The 14,026-nt window shown below is 43.9% G+C and overlaps 1 protein-coding gene across 1 annotated transcript; it reads right to left on the reverse strand.

The window, feature by feature from the left end:
- Positions 1-2,844: 2,844 nt before the first annotated feature.
- On the reverse strand, positions 2,845-3,747 carry LOC140235367 (uncharacterized). Its single transcript, XM_072315396.1, has one exon. It carries the CDS (start codon positions 3,745-3,747, stop codon positions 2,845-2,847), a length of 903 nt encoding a protein of 300 aa, XP_072171497.1.
- Positions 3,748-14,026: the final 10,279 nt, after the last annotated feature.

Consider the following 14,026-nt stretch of genomic DNA (forward strand, 5'->3'; position numbering starts at 1 on the left):
ACACATGTGAACATGTACATAAATCCTTCGGCAGGTGGGTCGTTGTGCTCTGAGCACGGGGAGATGTGGGATGGATTTGACTCATGTGGTCGCGCAATCGGGAGACATAGTCGCTAGGGTCAACATCCGCACGCTTGGGGTCAACGAACTGTGCCGGTAATCGCAGCGTAGTCCCGAAGACTAACTCCGCTGGGGAACATGAAAGGTCATCTTTAACAGTTGAGCGAATGCCCAACAAGATGACGGGGAGGTGTTCACACCAGCGTGTAGGGTCTGGTTTAGTTTTCATCGCCGCTTTCATCTGGCGATGAAAACGCTCTATCATGCCATTTGCCGCCGGATGGTAGGCTGTAGTGCGAATTCGCGAAGTGCCGAGTATGCGTGTTAAGTTGGTAAACAGCTGGGACTCGAACTGAGTTCCTCGGTCAGTAGTTACTGTTTCGGGCGCTCCGTAAACAGCAACCCAACGTTCAATGAATGCTCTAGCAACCGTCTCCGCTGTTATATCAGGCAGAGGAATAGCCTCTGGCCAGCGAGAGTAACGATCAATGCATGTCAACAAATATGTATATCCTCGGGATGGAGGGAGAGGACCTACTATATCTATGTGAACATGTGCGAATCGCGCATCAGGGATTGCGAATGTCCCAAGGGGTGATTTGACATGCCGATGCACTTTGGCTTTCTGACATGCAATGCATTGGCGAGCCCATGTTCGAACATCTTTATTTACAGAGGGCCACACAAATCGAGATGATACAGCTATCTGACTGGCTTTAATGCCTGGATGTGATAGGCCATGTATAGCATCAAATATCGCTTTTCTGTGCGACTGGGGGACAAATGGGCGTGGTTTGCCGGTGGACATGTCACAGACTAGAGCACTGTTGGTGTCGATAAGGGGCACACGCTCTAACCGCAAGCTAGTTTGGGGGTTACGCAATTCTGCTTGTAGCTCGGCATCTAGTGCCTGGGCTTGTGCCATGACCTCATAATTGACAGTCTCGCCTGCCTGAATCAGGCTGACCTGGGGACGCGAAAGTAGGTCGGCCACGACGTTGTCCGTCCCTCGAATGTGTCGTATGTCTGTTGTGAATTGGGAGATGTAATCTAAATGTCTAATCTCGCGCGGGCTGTGGCGATCTGGCTTTGCATTGAAAGCATGGATGATGGGCTTGTGATCGGTGAAAACGCAGAAGTCTCGACCATCTAGCATGTATCTGAAGTGTTTGATCGCGAGATATATAGCTAGGAGCTCCCGCCCAAAGGTGCTATAGCGTGTCTCTGCTTGGTTGAGCTTACGCGAAAAGAAAGCGATCGGCTGCCACTGTCCGTTAGTAAGCTGCTGCACTACACCTCCTACCGCCCTGTCGGATGCATCAACGGCGACGCTAAGGGGGAACTGGGTATTAGGGTAAGACAGCAGCGTGACTTCGGAGATTTTCGCTTTAATCTCGCTGAATGCCGCTGCGCACGCTGGTGACCACGGCAGTGGTTTGCGTGAGCGAGGTGGACGATTGCGGAGTAGGTCTGTCAGAGGTAGCAGAGTCTCGGCACAATTCGGCAGAAATCGACGGTAGAAGTTCACGAGGCCGAGGAAAGCGCGAAGTTGTTTGGCTGAGGTGGGCGTGGCGCACCGGCGTATCGCATCAACTTTGTCGGGCAAGGGGCACACGCCTTCGCAGTTAATGCGATGACCCAAGAAGTCGACCGTGTCCCGTCCAAATTCGCACTTGTTAGGATTGACGACGACGCCGAATTCTTGTAGCCTAGTGAACAACAAACGAAGATGGTGTTCGTGCTCTTCTTCGTTGTCACTGGCTACAAGTAAGTCGTCAATGTAAGCGTACACAAATGGCAACCCACGAAGCACGCGATCGATGAAACGCTGAAAAGTTTGCGCGGCGTTACGCAAGCCGAAAGGCATACGCAAAAATTCAAACAAACCAAAGGGCGTGCATATCGCCGTCTTACACACGTCTTCAGGTGCCACCGGAATTTGATGGTAAGCACGTACCAGGTCTATTTTAGAAAAGACCTGCTTACCATGCAAATTCGATGCAAAATCCTGAATGTGAGGTATTGGGTACCTATCTGGTATGGTGGACCTGTTGAGCCCACGATAGTCTCCGCACGGACGCCAGTCCCCCTCAGTCTTCTTTGGCACCATGTGTAATGGTGACGACCATTGACTGTTGGAGGGCTGGATAATGCCGAGATCCATCATGTGCTCAAATTCGGCGCGGGCGATCTTAAGCCGGTCAGGAGCTAGTCGACGTGGTCTTGCATGCACCGGTTGACCACGGGTCTCGATGTGGTGCAAAACATCGTGCTTGATATCTTGCGGCCGATACACCGGTTTGGTTATTTCGACAAATTCTTCGCAAAGCATCCTAGTATACCGATTGTCAGCTGCGATATTGTCAATCACTGGGCTGATAGCCTGACAATTAGCAGGTTGGCCGGTAATGGTAATGCTTGTTAGCGGGTCGATGAGGCGGTGCTTATTTACGTCAACCAAGAAATTGAAATGATACAGAAAATCGGCACCTATAATAGGCATTGACACATCGGCAATGACGAAGACCCAACGGCATACACGGCGTAAACCGAAATCAAGGGTGAGCGAGCGCTGGCCAAATGTTTTAATCCTAGTTTCATTCGCTGCACGCAGAAACATTGCACTTAGCTTACAGCAATCTTGTTTCGTCCTAGGAAAAACTGACACAGCGGCGCCAGTGTCGATGAGAAACTGTCTATTAGAGTTTCGATCCGTGACGTAAAATAAGCGACTGGGGTTGGTTTGACTGCCAGAGTGGTGTGTCGCGGCTACCATCCGGCTCGCTAGTTTCCCGCTGGGAAATGCTTGCATCCCGCCTTGCATCGCTCTGCTTTGTCACCATATTTGTGATGGTACCAACACAAATCGGCTGGCTGTTGCTCCGTTTCAGCTGGTGCATTGCCTGCGTTGGCCTCCTCTTTCTTTCGGGCGCGACCACGGCTACGGCTGCGACTACGACTTCGATTTTTGGCTGCCTTCGCGCCTATTTCTAGCCGCTTGAGTCGGGTTTCAATGCCTTGGAGCAGACTTACGAGCTCGTCAAGCTGTGCGGTGGAGGGTGCCACCGCTGCGCTCGCGACGACGGGAGGGTCTACCATGTTCACGGTCGGAATATGCGCGTCGAGGATTCTGTCTGCGAGTTCGGCGAGCTCGGTCAGTGGCAGGGTTTCTTTAGTGGACGCCAAGATTAGACGCACGCTATTCGGCAATCGTTGTAAAAACAACTGTCGCATTATGCCTTTCTCTAGCTGCTGCTCGCCGACCAGCTGATTCATTCGACGAAGCAGCTGGGAGGGCTTGCGGTCGCCGAGCTCCTCCTCCGTCAATAATTTCTGAACTCTGCGTTGTTCAGACTCTGACATGCGCTCTGTCAATTGCCGCTTTAAGACGGTATATGGGGTGTCTTTTGGAGTGTTAATGATAATGTCGCGCACCTCCATAGCAACATCCGGCGTTAGCGTAGCTATCACGTGGGAGTACTTGGTTTCCTCCCTCGTGATACCCTTGGTCGTGAACTGCGCCTCCGCCTGCGCAAACCAAACCTGTGGGTCAGCCCTCCAAAATGGAGGTAATTTGATGGTTCCCGCGGCATTGACTGCCGGGCTAGAGCTAGCACCTGAATCTGAACTAGGTGAACCACGAGTAGTCTCAACATTAGGCTGAGTCTCAACGTTAGGCTCAGCCATGATAATCTGAGAAGTTACAGAACTAGGATATAAGACTCACAAAATTGAACACTAAAACCTTGACTCAGTTGTCTAATTAATGTGTCTATGCATACACTCCACTCATCCGACAAGTTAACCATAAGATAACTAAAAAACTGATCGATTTACAACTCATCAGAAGACATTATACTTTGAGAAACACATCAACATTTGCCACAATTTGGTGTCAACAGTTATCAACTTAAGCAAGATGTGTATACTCGAACATCGCTGTCTCGGATCACTTCAAATCATGTCGATTTCGAATCACGTCGGGTTCGTGATCACGTCGGGGTCACCACTTTAGGAAGAACTGGTATTGTTGTAATTGTGTGAATGCTTGTTATTGTTTTGCTTAAGTTGCACGCGCAAGGGTCAATAACCAATTCCCCTATTTTTTTTTTGTTATTGTTTACGAGACAACGAGGTTAAAGCAAACACATGTGAGACAGTTCAGTTTACATTTGCAATGGCCTTCTCAATTGAACGGACTTTATTTACAATCGATCAGGATCATACCTGTATCGACACGCTGTCATTTATAGCGTTGTAGTGACAGACAAAAATCTTATATTATTCTGGCGTTCAGAATAATGCTTACAACTAGGTATAAATTGAACAGATGTACATTACCCCTCTTGACTTGTTCAACATCAAGCTCAATAATGTGGATCCATAGATATTATCCGAATTAGGAAATTCCAAATATTGATATAAACATTCACCACCAATAATCTAACACGGTGTATCAGGGCGCGAAATCTCCAGTTTATGTTAAGTCCGGGATGTTCCGCAAAAATCCATTGAATGGCGTGCGTCACTTCGCGAGGACGGCGTCGTCGAAGATGAGCGCGACGGACGAGATCGGGGCGAAAAACTCGAACACGACGGGTCCAAAGCGAGATGAAACGGGAACGGGATGACGGTTGACTGGATGCTCGACATGAATGAGGCAAGGAGCAAGGAGTCAGATTTGCCTGAAATGATGTAGATGCCGCATTGTGACAGTCATCGGCAGAGATTGAGCGGACATTATCCTCTTATACACGTGTATACAGAGTCAACAGTTTCTAATTGCCGGTTGTAATAGACTGACTGTGGGCTGCGGTGCTGTTCTCCTCCCGGGGAAAGATGCTTATTTCCAGGCTGTCGAGGCATAGGCTGAAAAGCAAGGGCTGCCAGGCGTAGCAAAGTCCTCTCAAAATCTCCAGCCAAGTATTTGTGGAGAAACAAGGACTGCCTGACGAAACAAAGTCCTCTCACAGTTTTCAGCCAAAAGTCATGAAGTTGAGGAGAAAAATCAGCTAGACGAGCTGATCTCGGGCAGCGTAATCAGCAGTCAATGGCAATTTCAAAGTCCTTGCTAATTCCGAGTTTTCAGGATTTTTATATGGCTCGATCATGACAGCGAAGTGGAGGTCGTGGTCAAACTCACTTCCTCTTCAGGGGTCAAAGATGCACACGAAGTCTCCGTCCAGTCTGAGGTCAGATTTTGTTTTTAGCTGCCTGGCATTAGGACGCGTCAATCAGACAGCAACTGGTATATTTCCCTGTCATCTTATTCATGCACACAATGAGATCTATTTGCCCTGAACTTGGAAGAAAAACGACCCCGGAAACACTAAAGAGTGAGGGGTCAGTGGCGGTTTTCTTCCCTAAGAGGTGGTGATTTGTTATGGTCAGTGATAATGAGGCTTTGGGCCAAGGGGTACTTTATCAAAAGGTCAGGCAGAGCGGTCAACTGTCAGCTGTGGTGCTGTGCTGCAGTGTGACATTTTGCAGTGCCCACTTCTACTGCCTATATCATAATAAGAAACTGTACAAATACAATATCAGGCACCCGTCCTAGTTTTAAACAGACTTTCCTTCTCTTTTCCTAAATCAATGTAAATACAAGATGCAAGAAGGTTTTGCACATTTTTCACTTTCAGGACAGAGCAGTACACTGTGGTCACCATGGTAACGCAGTACAGCGCTGCTACAAAACTATTCAAAAAACAATTTTATACTTTCAAATGACACCCGGAGGTGTTAATCTAACACCATAAATGAGCACCGGAAATTTAACATCAGCTCGGTGTTTCTAACATCGGACTTTTTGCAGTGTTGTGTGGATTCTATGAATCATTTTGTATTGTAATAAACTGTATTGCTTCAAACTGCATTGTATTCAAATACAATATTTAGTATATTGTTACTTAAAGGGGAGGGCTAGTAACTGATCAGTGGGAATCAGTGGAAATGCTGGGAGATGATTGTTCCAATCCTTATGGGATTCATTCAAGAGTTCATTGTATATCTATTGTTGTGTGAAAATGATTTGCTTCAGAATGGTCTCATATTCAAGTAATGTGCAGTTTAATGCTTCCAGGTTAGCGTCCCTGGTCAGTGACGGAGCATTAATCTGCACATTACTTGAATATGAGACCGTTCTGAAGCAAATCATTTTCACACAAGAATAGATATACAATGAACTCTTGAATGAATCCCATAAGGATTGGAACAATCATCTCCCAGCATTTCCACTGATTCCCACTGATCAGTTACTAGCCTTCCCCTTTAATGTACTTAGTATTGCTTTATTATGTATTGTATGTCGCATTCAATGCGTTATATTATTTGACGGAAAGAGAGCTTAAGTACACGATTTCATGCGGCTCGGAGGTATAACCATGGAGCTGGTAGCTCCATGGTATAGCTACAGGGAGGTCCATCGCGTCCACACGCACACATACGCACGCACGCAAACACACACACACACACACACACCCGAGAGGTGGAATTCAGGACGCACTGAACAATCCTCTGACGAGATGATCACGCACATTGCACACAGTTTAGCACAATTGTATTTACACAACCATTCCTGGAAACGCACATCATAAATCATACAAAGTTCGTACAAAAACAAGTATATACTCGGAATCATTTTTCTCATGTTTCTTACGATTTTCTCAAGATTTAATGCCTTCCTGGAAAATAAATAATATAATAAAATAGAACTTCAAATATTTCCTCAAATGATGACATCGAACAATACATGATAAATACCTTCAAAGTATTTGTTACCTTTTAAATTTTCTTTTTCCCAGGTTTTCAAATAACCAATCATAATAACGCGATATGTAAAAATGAGCATCATATAACAAAACTCGTCGAAATAGGCGATCAAATTGAGACATTCGATCGATCAAATGATAAACATAATTCCAATCGATCGAGCGATTAACAGACTTTCGATCGACAAAAAGATGAACACTTCATGAAAACTGCTTTTTTTTCAAAGGCAGAATGAGTCAAAAGTCAATTATACTATAATGATTCATTTTAAAACTCCTCAGTTTCATATGAAATATATCTGTCGGTTCTTTTTTTTTTTTCTTTGCGATAGTACCACAAGGCAAATAAGTTACTGGTTATCTCTTGAATTAGTTATAGTTAACAAGTAAACAGTACTAGCATGAGAAAACATCGTGTCAGTAAAAAGTTCGTCATATCTCTTGCGCATGACAGTTATAACAATTCATAGTCACCTGCCCACATGTAGAAGTTAGTTCACTGATCAGTTCCATGTAAGACAGTATAAACTCAGCACTCACTACCATCTCGGTACACTTAGGTCTGAACTCATCCAGGGTACATTAACATTGTCAAGATATCAATTCTTACACAATAAAAAAAAAAAATTGTGTTAAAAAGGAGGTAAAATGTCAGATAGCGTCTCCAAGCGTAAAGCAGCAGTACAACTTTATCCAGTGCGTCTTGTCTTTTCTCACAAAGTTTTTACCTCGGCATTGAATTAGTTTGTTCGAGGAGGCAAACTTATACTCATATCATAGTCTACCACACTCCCTCATGAAAATGGCGTGTCAAGTCCAATTCAAAAATGCATGTTACATAAAAGTATTAAAAGGAAAAAAAGCAGCCGATTTCCACTGTTGTGTCACATTCTAAATAACACGAATCAATGTCTGTGCAACATTCGTTTGCTCTCATTTGAACAGAGTTAAAAATATCGACCAGAGGCCTAAGACACTGTCCGTGGTTAAAAAGTTTGCAACAGAATAAAACAGGATGAAGTTCCTTTAATATTAGCACCGACCGTTGCTTAGTTTACGTGGTAAAACCATGGTTAGCGCTCCTAACGTGATCAAAATAAAGAGTGTATTAAACAAAACACATTTCGATACGAAAGTGTATCCTTAATTATTCTTCGTCCCGCTCATTATACAATAATCAATATGAGCCACCTTGTGAGAAATGTCTTTCTACAGACTATTTCTTTGATACATGACTGTTCGCGTATCCCTCTGGTCCCCATAGTAATTACGAATCTACATTGTAAAAGATAACCAGACGTGGCACCTACATTGAATACATAATTATATTGTGGTAGCAAAGACACGTACACAGAGTGGTGCATTAAAAGTGCTGGAAGAATTGACTGACGGGCAGAAACGCCTGTGAAACTTATCTTGACCGATCCTGCGAACGCGAAAAACGCAAGGGCACACCGACAACAGTCATTCATGTTTGATCAAATTGCGCCCTCTTTCGACTCGCATACCTACAATGCTGATATGACTCCCTTTCTCTTTTTGCACGAGGATCATCTCGCAGTAAATGACCAGCCGACCATGGACTATCTGTAATTTGGTCCGGGCCCCAAGAGACCATCTTATTTTTAATCATACAAACCAGTATCGATAAATTAGGTTATATTTCATATTCCACATCGGGCTATTTTCCCCTCATTAATTATGTGCAACATTTTAAAACATAGCAGGTGACGGGACAACTCAATCGTAGCCAATACTGAATATTTCACCCAGAAGCTTGATTCGATCGTGGAATATCTAAATACAAAACGCCGTTTCAAACGGACAAATTTAGCTTGCAACGCCGTGCTTTCTCCGTCAATGAAACATCAAAATACAAACTAGGATTCGATATCACACGTGATCCTGATGAGGTAAACTAGTAAAAAACATATCTAAAGTAGATTATTTTGTACTCTATGATCAGTCTTAGGGATAGACACGGGATTTCACTCTCAAAATTATCTTCTTCTTTTTTTTTTCACTATCAGATTTCCGTCCTATAGACTGAGATGAAACGCGAGGTTAGGGAAAGAACAAAGGTTTTCTGAGGAGTTTTCCAATGATTTAGAAACCGACGGTGGTATTAGTATCTCGGAAAACGGACATACTGTTATACACCTGTATAGCATCATCCAATTCAAAGTACAATGCATGATTATTCCCATAGGGTGTGTACAGGCGAACGGAACAGCAGACATACTAGCCTTATCTCTTTTTTTTTTCTCGCTTTCTTTGATTGCGTCGTTCAGACCAGTAACCCACTTTCGGCGGGTATGTCATTAGCCACATTTCAATTTGGTGCGTTGCATTGCACAGCGAACGAAGCCGTACAATAGTGGACCGAAACTGTATAATCCCCATTTCTTCCCTCTTTACGTAGACAGAGAGTGAACACACACAGATACTCACATGTATTTTTCCTCCCTCTCTCTTTCCCCTTTATCAAACATCATTGTAAATACGGTCCGACTTGTTACAGGTAAGTACACTATGATGCGAGAGTGTAATCATAATATGCATGCACGTAACGATCGCCTCACCACGGTCCTATTGCTGGTACGAGTTACAAAAATGTAAGAGTCTATACAACCTTTTCTGTGAGTTTTCTAACCACCGGGCTACACCACACGAACACTATCTTATTCGGTTTGTCATTCCGACATTTGGGTAGCAATTTACACTGGTTGGGTAGAATTATATGTGAGATGGTCAGATAAACAGATTATGTCCCTTGTATCCATCCAGCTTTGTCCGCAGTTACGTTCTTACGCCAGTGTAACACCAAACACCGACGCTTGACAGGACACACAATTGCAGCTGGTGTGGCAATGGTCCTTGGAGAGAAAGCCGCCCCGGCGAAGGACTATTTTTGTGACTGGTCAACAAACACGATTTATACTCTTACACTAATCTGAGTCCAACTAAATCAAGTGCGTGGAATAACAATTAGTTTCAAGTTCATGAGAATTGAGAATATCAATAAGAATATAATTTACCATAATTGATAGTATCTTATCACTTCGTCCGATGATTAAGTGAAATGCAACTACAAACGAAAGTGAAAAGGGAAAGTCTCTGAATTTGAACACAAGACGCACTTTATGGATTGAATATTATGTGAAAATACATGTACTAGCGACGGTTGCTTGAACGACGAACCAACGCAGATTAGCAGCCAGTTCCTTTAAACAGAAATCTGCATGACGTGACGCTAGCAGGGATGTAAACACTGTGCATTTGACTAAAATGCGTTGTGAATACATGTACTTATTTACGTTAATGGCATACACCTGTACGACGTACACAATACAATACTTGTATACATACAATGTGAACAAAGAACGTGAATATAACACTGGCAGTGCTGAGGAAACGTACAAGTTCTCCATAAATACATGTAATTCGATATGAGTAGGAGCCCCCTTACTCTGGATTGACTAAGTATGTCTTACAAAATAAAATAAAAAATGAATACAACGAAAGTGGCAGTGATGACATCTAGTTCGATCATTCACATTTAGATATTGGAGCCGAACTACTAAATACACTCGCAGAGTTTATGATATCCAAGGGGTAGATACAACTCGACTCACGAGATCACCAAATTTAATTTTCTACTCCGTGCAGACTTTCGTGATATGAAAGGAAGCATACTACGTGTATATTGTGCATATTATTCCAAGCCATAATGAAGTCCCGATACGACAACGGCTCAACTGAGCTATACGTGAGTGTTGACATAGATAAAATGTAGGACATCTTGCATTCAGTATTATAATATTATGACAAACTGGAGGAGAGCAAAGCGGTAGCATTCACCCAAAGAAATACTGAAGAAAAAAAACAAACCCACGAAAACCAAACAGGTAGGTCAGGGATATAATAAAAGATCAGAATGATATCAAACAGTGAATAAAATATTATATTCCACGAGAGGCACAGCAGTGTCTTCACTGTCAAAATGGCATAATGATTCCCAGTTGTAATAGGACGTATGTAAGTGGAACGGATCATACACAATTCAGTGCTGTAGATGGTGTATATCGGCAAAGCAATACTTTATGAGATAATAGAGGCGTACTGTCACGATTAACAAGCCGGTGATATTTGCCTTCGTGCAAGCGATTGCCTGACCTATGGTCGCACTTCCCACAGCCAAAATAGTAGAAAACTTATCAGTTCTACCGAAGCTATCGCCCCATCGTCAGTCTATCAACCGCAAAATCACGAGTAATTTGTGAAGGATCTCTTCCATGCCTGAGAAACCGAAGTGGTATCTCGCAAAAACGCGATGAACACCTCTGCGACTCAACGGTCGCACAGGTAAGGTCTCTTCGGGAGGAATCAGAATATGTATAATGTGGTTCAGAAATAATCTCATGCAAGTCCCTGGAAATTCTGTCCTCCTCTTTTCTCGACATGTAAGTACACCTATGCACAAAATATGTCCCAATTACGGCAACTTTTATAGCCGGAAATAGCAAGCTAAGACGACTCTTATATTTCATTTTATGTGCCGTCGCTTTGTTCCCCTGCACAGGCCCACAGGCTAACAGATAAATGAGTCAAAGGCCAAGGTCATGAACGTTCCGTTACCATTATTTGATTGTGAAATACCATCATACTCAGTATGCGATGAACTTCTGAAGAAAATCAGCAGTTTCTGGTAGCGATTCAGTTTCACAGGAAATGGCGATCAAACTGAGTTTACAACGAAGTGATCACCTTACTACACTGACATTTTCTAACTTTCTCGACTTGCACTCGGTAAAATTAATTTTCAAGTCCCCCAAAATTGTCTACATTTCTGCGCTGATATGTTGAAGGACGCAGAGAATGGCACATCCTTAGATCTCTATACGATGACAAAGTTTGCCATTGCATATCGACCTTTTTAAAACCCGCCTCATGATTTATGCCGCTGTTGCTTGTTTATGACCCTGGGCCTGTAAGTTTAATTCAGCCGCTGATTCCCTGTCCCCCTTGAACGCACGCCCGCATCCATTAGCGAAATTACACTACTGCCTTCGTTTCCGGTGGCAATTTCATCATCGGCCTCAACAATGGGCGACAATCATTTCGGACTCGCTCGCATAGGAGGAAATGGCAGTTGTTGTTTTCAAGGGTAGCGCACGGTTAGTCTAGCTTGCTCAGACCCGGTGATCATGATATTTTGTGGTTGACAGGGCGCGATCGCTAGAATGGCTTACTGACAAGGTCATGGAGAATATATACAGCAGTTTCGTATCCCTCACGTAACAGCGATAACATGTTTGTTATTCAAACGGAGGGTGTTTCCAACTCGTAATTATTTTCGTCCCTGGTTTCCAACGATACATATGCATTGTGGGATGGGTTCACAACCTTTCTCGCCTTGAATATCGTATCGACACACAAGAGTCATCATTTGGTCATGTGCGGGTCGTCATTAGTTGATTGAATACATGATCTCCCGGTGGAAGGAAGACTTCGACACGCTAACTTGGGCTCTTGTGTCATGAGGGATATGCAGTGTTGTGATGGCTCGGGACTAGCTCAGGCGGATGTATGGGAGGGAGGGCCAGAGCGTCACAAGGACACCATCGACTATACATTGGCAAGTGTGTCGTCAAGCACAACGGAATTATCTCACCGAGGTCACCCGCATACCAGAACGAACCTGCATCTTGGTTCACTGGTAGTGCCACTAGAGGGGGAGAACGAGGAAGACTGGAACCCCCTTTCTTTTTACCCCCCCCCCCCTTCCAGTCCCCCGAAAGGAAATCAGAAACAAACCAAGAAAACGAGCTATAATTATAAGGGCGAAAAAGGGAAAATGAACAGATACAATGACCACGCGCACACAAAACATACATACACACACACACACACACACACACACATCTTACCCCCCACCCTTTTTGCTACTCTTTCCCTCCTCCTTCTCGGTTGCAGAGGAGGCATAATCCGGCGATGGGCTTAATTGCTTCCCTTCGCGCTATTTCAATCAATAATGTAATCTGATTGTCAATAAAGCCGCTTTTCAATTTCCGTTCTGTTCCCCTCCACCTTTGTTCTCCGCAGTTCATTGCCTATAAACAAATCATCTATTTTCGTCTTGCATGGGTTAACATTCGCGATGCCCGTCAATGTTGTTGTTTTTTTCCTTTCCTTTTCTTCGAAGTCGAGAGAATGTTACCACATGTATTCAGAACAGCTAGACCGATTTGCCAAGGACTATCTTCCTTTTCATGTTCTAATTCCAGGAGACAACGAACTACAAAAGCTAACTTGGTCAGAGACCTCAAGACAAAAAACTACAAAGAAACAAAGAAACAATAAAACCTCCCAGAACAAACCTATAATACATCTGAAACATAATATCGCGGAAGAGAGAGAGAAAAAAGTTCGTAAGTTGAGAATCATTGAAGGAACATTATAATATGCTTACATGCTGGCCTCTACTCGAAATGGAGTGTTATTGTACCTTGAGGACAACTGGGACGTGTCTTTAACGATCAAACATTGTCGTGAATGTTGGACAGACGAGTATAGACCGTTTCCACCTTTAAATGAACTCTACTAGATGTGTGTCTGTGTGTGCACATTTATATGTATGTGTGTTTGCGTGCGTGTCTGGAAGATGGTGCATGGTGGGGGATGGGGTATGAGGGAGCGGTATTTTAATTATGAATAACACTGCTGCGGGGTGATGGACGTTTCTCATTTTCTCAACTCCGTACAAATTGTAGGGAAGCGATGTTTTCTTTCTCCAACTTAACAAGTCTGACGGTGGCGCGACGTGTTTTCATTTGGCACAAGTACGCAGAGCCAGCAGTGACTCTCAAAATGATTATTAACAAAGGATTTGAAAGGACATTTTTCCCCAGTCCATATGAATTTGGTAGCGCCCTGCGTCAACAAACAAGAACCTTCTGTAGGTAAACATTAACTTGGACAAAAAGAAAGATGAGGAAAAGGAGGAAAAAAGAAGACTTCCCAATTATGGCGAGCCAAATTATTTCTGCAAGGGCCGTTGAGGAAGGTATACGGTATTTGGCTTGGCAAAATAGAGGTAGTCTCGATCGAAACCCGTAAGAGAAGATTCTGAAAGCACCCCGCGAGCGCACGAGTTACTACGAGTCTTCCGGGCAAGTTCCGGCTCGAGTCTTTCATGC

Source organism: Diadema setosum, chromosome 11 (assembly GCF_964275005.1).
Source record: "Diadema setosum chromosome 11, eeDiaSeto1, whole genome shotgun sequence".
Taxonomy (NCBI): Eukaryota; Metazoa; Echinodermata; class Echinoidea; order Diadematoida; family Diadematidae; genus Diadema; species Diadema setosum.